This window comes from Copadichromis virginalis, linkage group LG20 (genome assembly GCF_057382275.1).
Source record: "Copadichromis virginalis isolate Kocher_CV1m ecotype Utaka linkage group LG20, C_Virginalis_male_GT1.1, whole genome shotgun sequence".
NCBI classification, from domain to species: domain Eukaryota; kingdom Metazoa; phylum Chordata; class Actinopteri; order Cichliformes; family Cichlidae; genus Copadichromis; species Copadichromis virginalis.
In genome coordinates, this window is record NC_140637.1 from 22,468,852 (window position 1) to 22,475,531 (window position 6,680).

At 37.9% G+C, this 6,680-nt stretch overlaps 1 protein-coding gene across 2 annotated transcripts; it reads left to right on the forward strand.

Annotated features, from left to right (window-relative positions):
- The first annotated feature begins 1 nt into the window (after position 1).
- Positions 2-6,648, forward strand: ssuh2rs1 (ssu-2 homolog, related sequence 1). 2 transcript variants are annotated; one of them, XM_085443525.1, is made up of 15 exons: positions 2-200; positions 324-418; positions 1,194-1,236; positions 1,364-1,428; positions 1,973-2,074; positions 2,762-2,837; positions 3,016-3,145; positions 3,293-3,353; positions 3,560-3,681; positions 3,776-3,838; positions 3,928-4,010; positions 4,118-4,210; positions 4,335-4,440; positions 5,674-5,781; positions 5,902-6,648. In XM_085443525.1, the coding sequence occupies exons 2-15, from the start codon at positions 403-405 to the stop codon at positions 6,040-6,042; spliced, it is 1,209 nt and encodes a 402-aa protein (XP_085299651.1). In that variant the 5' UTR covers positions 2-200; positions 324-402; the 3' UTR covers positions 6,043-6,648. The 2 variants fall into 2 exon arrangements, with proteins under 2 accessions (XP_085299651.1, XP_085299652.1); XM_085443526.1 differs by lacking the exons at positions 2-200; positions 324-418; positions 1,194-1,236; positions 1,364-1,428 and adding an exon at positions 1,450-1,711.
- Positions 6,649-6,680: the final 32 nt, after the last annotated feature.

Sequence of the window (6,680 nt, forward strand, 5' to 3'; positions counted from 1 at the left end):
GTGACTGAGGACAAACCACATGAAAAGACAAGTTTAGCACAAACTCAACATGCCAAGCCTCACCGTTGCTGCACTATATTCTGTCAATTACAAGCTGAAACAAAAGACAAGCATAGCCTTTATGTCTCAAAACATCTACATCTACTCCGAGAAGTGAGTCTCAAAGCAAACGTGCAGACCATCGTTAGCTAGCGTCTCCGGTAGGCTCAATGTTTAGCTAGCTAGCCAAGCCATGCTACTCTACTGTAAGGATTTCACATGAGTTTGAGGTTAAACATAAATACAATTACGTACAACTACTTTTGTTTTCTGTCACGTATTAGATTTATGAGCAGAATATATTTCTATGAGAAATTTAGTACAGCAGGCCTTTGCTGAAGACTACAACTCCATTTCACGTCGATGGCGCTGCCAGCCGGTAAGTCTCTTTAGCACCAGCACTTTGCTCAATTTAAGCACATTTCGCAAGACAAAACTATAACTCGTAGCCTGTACATATATAATAAATGTCAATGATTCGTGAACCATGTCAGGATGGGCGAATAATGCCCAAAATCTAGCGGATTGTTTCAGATTGTACCAACTCACCCGCCGATGTAAATCCAAAAGGGACTTCGGGGATGGCGGAAGGAAAGAAAAAGGACTTCCGTGAGCATTGCAAAGGATTATGGGTGCTGTAGTCTATCTAAAAAAAAACTGCAACATGCTTTTTGACTCAACCGGATTGTCTTTGTCAAAACTGTTTTAGCTACATATTTGGACTCTGGTCGTTGTTATTATTCGTAAAGTGTTTTGATACCTTCCGATGGTGCTCTGAGGCTTTTAGCTGTAAATACACCATTATTTGTAACACGCTCCCAAAACTTGGTGCGTACTTCCTGAGCGGATACTTTCTCTTTTGGGGGGAGTGTGTATGTGCTGGGGTGGGTTTTTCTGTACTTCTCTAAACTATCAATAAAACACGGCAGTTCCTGTTTTGAGAAAACCAGAAATCTTTTTTTTTTAAAAATCCTGTTTGACTGCTGCAACCAGAGCTGGCAGCTGTGAAAAACTGGGAACGTAACGCAGGAGTGGGGCAATAAAAGGCGAATGATCAGTCTTATGTCACATGATTGATGTCTTGTGATGAAGTGACAGTGCATGGTTCTAGATCACATCTGAAGACTTTGCACGGTGTGACTTTTCTCTCGTAGCTGCTGTGAAACGCTTTGGAATGGAGCGACAGCCTTTTCTGAGGTAATGATCGCGTTATTCTGTATTTCTTTGCTTTAAACTTTAACCCAGCTCGCATTTTATTGTATTTATTAATTTTTTTGCCCCCCCCACTCTGATTATCTTAACTTTCGTTTCCCCTTACTTGCAGTCAGCCAGGCAGAGATTATGGAATAAATAATCCCGGTTATATACCAGCAGCTGCGGGGACGCCTGGTAAGATCTTTTACCCTCCTTGTTATTTTCTTACTCATTGATACAGATTGTTGTGATAAAAGTAATAGTTATCATCTTCCGGCTGTGGGAGTGACGTCATCGCGGCGTACAGGTTAGGTGTCTGTCGCTGGAGAAGTCGTATGTAGTGTAACATAAGACTGCTGGGGGTGTAATGTCTAGCGAGATTTAAGGAAGTTTTAAGGAAGTGAGATCAACCCCTGTCTGAAGTAGTTGGTGCGGGAAAAACAACTCAGTATGGATACGAACATGGAGTTGCACAAACGTAAGTCACATAATTGCACCCTAACAGCTTTATAGGATGTTGTGAAGCAGTGACGTGTAATTTGGACAATGCCCGGAGATTTCAGAGTAGACTGAGTGATGGAGTTTATTTATTTATGTATTTATTTTCCAGCTTTCTTTTCCCGGTTTTCTTTTTGGTCTGACTGTGATTCGTGAAAATGTCAATACAGGATTGAAATTTTATACAATTTCAAAGTCTGTCTGTGGCTATGAGTGAACTGGTTCTTCTGGTTTGTTTCAGCAATGTTTGCCCCACCCGTTGCTGAGTCCATTGGCCCCACCGCTCCTCCAGCCAGCATGTTTGACAACATGCCTGGATATGAAGGAACAGTCGCTGGGGGAGGTATCGTATGCCGGACATAGTTTGTTTGCGCCACTATGAATGTCCTATGCGGAGGCTCAAATGGTTCAATAAAAACACATTACAAAAAAAAAAAAAAAAAAAATCTGAAAATGTTACACCTTGTATGCTATGCTATATTTATACTTAAAACACAATTTTCCATGGCTGAAAGGGAAGAAGACAATGAATGCAGTACTCAAATTAATATTTACTTTACATCATGTTACAGCGTACAATCATATAACAAAAGAATTATGATGATGAGGTAACATGCATCAATAATTACAGATTTTACAAATATTTACATTATTTACCTAGTTTTGCAAGGTTCCCAAATACACACTATATGCTCTACTTTGGGTATACTGAAAATATGAGGTGTTAATACAATCAAATGCATATTTTGAGATTGTAACTTCTTGGGGGTGTCGGATTTTTCTGCGGTGTTGAAAAGTTGCCCTCAGCTTTGTAAATCTTTGCAAAGTACAAGAAAATGTCAGTATAAAAGATACCAGATCAATATTTATAAATAAAACTGGACGTTGTCAGCAGGTTTTTCAGATATGATTAATTGTAGTTCCAGACTCAGAGAAAAACTCAACTGGCCAGACTTTGAGGTCTAGCGTTAGGCTTGTCTTTTTGTTGTCTTTTTTTATTGTATGAATCTAAAAACGTTTTGATTTTAAGGTGGATTTCTGCCGCCTCCCATGCCCACATTCCCAGCAGCGCAGCCTGAGCCTGCACTGGATCAACCCCAGTGGAAGTAAGACTCAAACCACTTTCTTTCACCATACTAGCTCATGATATTGCAAAACATTTTCGATGATCGGATTTTAGGAAGCAAAAAAAATCTCAGTGCCTCAGCACCCAGACAACTGAAACTTCATATTAAAAGGGTAGACAATGTGACATATCATATCACCTTCCCTTATTACTGGCAGCATTCCCTCTATATCTGAAAACACAGCCCGGGACGCCTTACTCCTGTTTGTAAAGAGTAAATGCTGCTACAGTTCTGCACCAGCAAAGGATGGAGTGATCACTAACATGGAGGCATTCAATACATATAGGGTAAGATGAAGTAGGCTGTATTTGGAAAAACCTGCCACAATGACAATCAAAAATAACTCTTTTTTTTTTTTTTTTCTTTTTTTTTTTAACATTACAGAGCATGAATAATCATTAACAATAACCAATACAAACATTTATGTTTTTTAGTACCGCCTGGACACTTTCACTGAATCCAGATCTACAGAGTGGAGTCACGAACCATACACAGGTACAATGCTGTTTAAATAAGTGTCCTTTTTTAATGTTAAAAAATAGAATTACTCTTAAGTCTGAAGTAACATTATGAATTTCATGTCAGACAAACAGTCCAATAGTCAAAGATGTAGATCTGCTTATCAGCATGTTACAATGAGCAAAATTCCATTAGCTTTCAGCTGTCAGCTAGCTATTTAGGATGCATTTTATTTGTACCAGGTCAGACGGTGGATGCCTATGCCCAACAACCTCCAGGGCCTTGGGATATTCCTGCTAAAACCCCCCAATTTTTTTTGGATGACAAACAATTTATTAAAGTTCCCTACACATCATCTGTGAAGGTAAGCTGTGGAAAACACGTTAAAAATAACTACTTTTACTTTTTAAAAAAATGTTTTGTTTATTTTTATCTCACGATAAACATTGCATTCACAGCCCTGCCATAATTGTTTGGGAATTGGCCGAAAACCATGCAAAGACTGTGCCGGAGCTGGTAACGTAAGTATTTTTGCACGGCCCTCAGGAGAAAAAAGGATAAATGATAAAATTCCTAAAAGCCTTTTCTTTTTCTTTTTTTCTCCTGACAGAAAGTTTGCTGGGTGTGTAATGGATCTTGTTATCGTCACGGAAATGATAGGTGCACCCACTGCAGTGGCAGAGGAAGAGAAAAGTAAGCATAAACCACAGATTTCTTATTTTTAGGGTCAAACAGGGTCATGTATTATGAATCAAATTTTTGCTTTTTTGTGAAGCAAAATGATAGTTGTTCTTTTACAGTTGCAGTTCCTGTCATGGGCAAGGATCGAGGCAGTGTGACATATGCAGTGGAAAACAACAGCTCCTGGTTTACATCAAGCTCACTGTGAAATGGTGCACATTGATAAAAATTACTTAACTAGCTTAGCCAGCGCAATAGTCTCTTAATAAGATGAATCTCAGTCATATACGGTGTAAAGCTGCTATAATAGAAGACTGAATTTCCTCTTGCTTCCAGGACTAACAACTCTGATGCCTATGTTGTGGAACAGTTGAGTGGACTTCGGGTGGAAAACCTTAGCAAGGTGTCTGGCAAGGAGCTCTTCAGAGACACCCAATACATGGTATTCTGTCTATGATGATATTACTATCCATATTTGGTGTGATACCTGGTACGCCGCAAGAAAATAATTGAAAATAGATCATTATATATTTGTAACTAAAGAAGGAAAAAAAATACCCAGAAAATTTTCTGTTGATTATAATTTTATTTTAAAGTTTGTGACAGAACAATTTGAATAAGACCGAATAAGTATGGCTTGTTTGGAAGAGATGCCAGGAGGAAGCCTCTTTTCTCTAAAAAGAGCAGCAGCACGGCTTAGGTTTGCAGAGTTGCATATGAGCAAACCACAAAACTTTTGAAACAATGTGCTTTGGGCAGATGACACTAAAGAGAGATGTTTGACTGTAATGCACAACACAGTTTTTGAGAAAACCAAACACAACATATCAGCTTAAACACTTCATACCAACTGTTAAGCACTGTGGTGGAGTGTTGATAATTTAGGCTTCTTCTACAGGAATAGGACCCGGGCACCTTGCAGTCATTGATGCGTCTGTATAGTACAGTCACATGTGAGGCAATCTGACAGCTAAAGTCAATATCCAGACCTCAACCTGACTAATATGCTGTGGCAGGACTTTAAAAGAGCTGTGCATAAACAAATGACCAAAAAAATTCAATAAACTGAAGCAACATTATAAAGCAACAAAGTGAGAGACTGATAGCAGAAAACGACTACTTCAAGTTATTGCTGCTAAGAGTTGCTCTGCAACATACTGAATCATGGGCTGTACTTAGTTTTTCCCAGGACTGCATAGAGCCATGTGAAAACATTCACATGTCTCTATGCAGTCCTGTCCTGACATTTTACATGACTGAATATTTGGAGCATCTTTAATCACATTATTATTCTCACTAATGTTGCAAGAAGAGATGATATGTTAAAACAATATCATTATTTTAGCCCATGTTGTATCTAACACCATTTACTGTACATTAGGTTGTTACAACTAGGAAAACATTGGAGACCACAATGACATCAAACGCATCCTGTGAGACCATTGTGTAGGACTAGTTGCTTATCTGCTGCTTTAACTATGCAGTTTTCATATCAACTTATCAGAGCTTATAACTGTATACCTTTGCATTTCTCGTAATGTAAAAATTAAACTCTGTTTGTTTGGGTTTTTTTTTTTTTAAATCTGCTGGAGCTATTTAACAATAGGTCAGTGCAGTTTAAATAGTCACATTAACTCGGTGCTTAACTTAAATTCACTGTGAACACCCTTTGTAGGTATACCCACTTTCAGGATTCCCTGACACTTCGGTGGTGAGTGCTTCTCAGCGCCTTGTCAGTGAGCACCAGGGAAAGTACATGCAGACATCACGCATTCTACAGCAGGTATTTTTTGTCAATATTATATTAAAAAAACATTTGTTTATCTATTATCTAATGACTTGGTTAGTTAAAGAATAATTTAGCAGCATGCACCCTACTCATATTTTCTTTCTCTGTCTGCAGCGTCAAATCATAGAGCTGATCCCCATCACCAAGGTCACATACACCTGGAAAGGAAAATCAAACATCTACTTTGTTTATGGAAACGAATTCAAAGTTGACGCAGATGACTACCCTGCCACCTGTTGCTGCACTGTAATGTAAACACAATAGCTGGGCATATCAGAGCCTTTTACTCTTACTAATTAAACCACTAAAAAGGAGATCATATTTACATACTTATGGTTCTATTTTGGTGATTTAAAAGGGAGCTGTGTGACATATGGGCAAAGATGACATTATCAAAGTTTGATGTAATGAGGGAGTTAAAGGAGGCATTGAATGTATCATCTCACATATTAGTGGAACTGAAAAGGCTTGTCTATTTTTCGTGTTGCATGTAATGTCAAAGGTAAGGGATAGCGATTGTTATGTTTTTGTTTTACATGCAATTTTAATGTATTCACAGTGTAAACTCTAATGATATGTTATATGACTGTTTATATTAACTGAATCCTTTTGCATTTTCTTTGCAACATGATAGTAGTGATTTTTCCCCCCCCCCATTATCAATAAAATCAAATTTATGATACCGTGTATTTGTATTTCTTAAAGCAGGGTCATTGTTAATTTAGAAATATATATTTTTAACACAATCAATTTCAGGTTGCCGAAGTATGTTGTTGTTGTTGTTTTTTTTTTTTAATATGTATGATTGTGTAATATTTGTTTTGAAAAATGAAGCTCTGATTAAAAATATTTCGTAATGTTTTGCTGCGTGGTTGATTTCGTCATTACTAGTC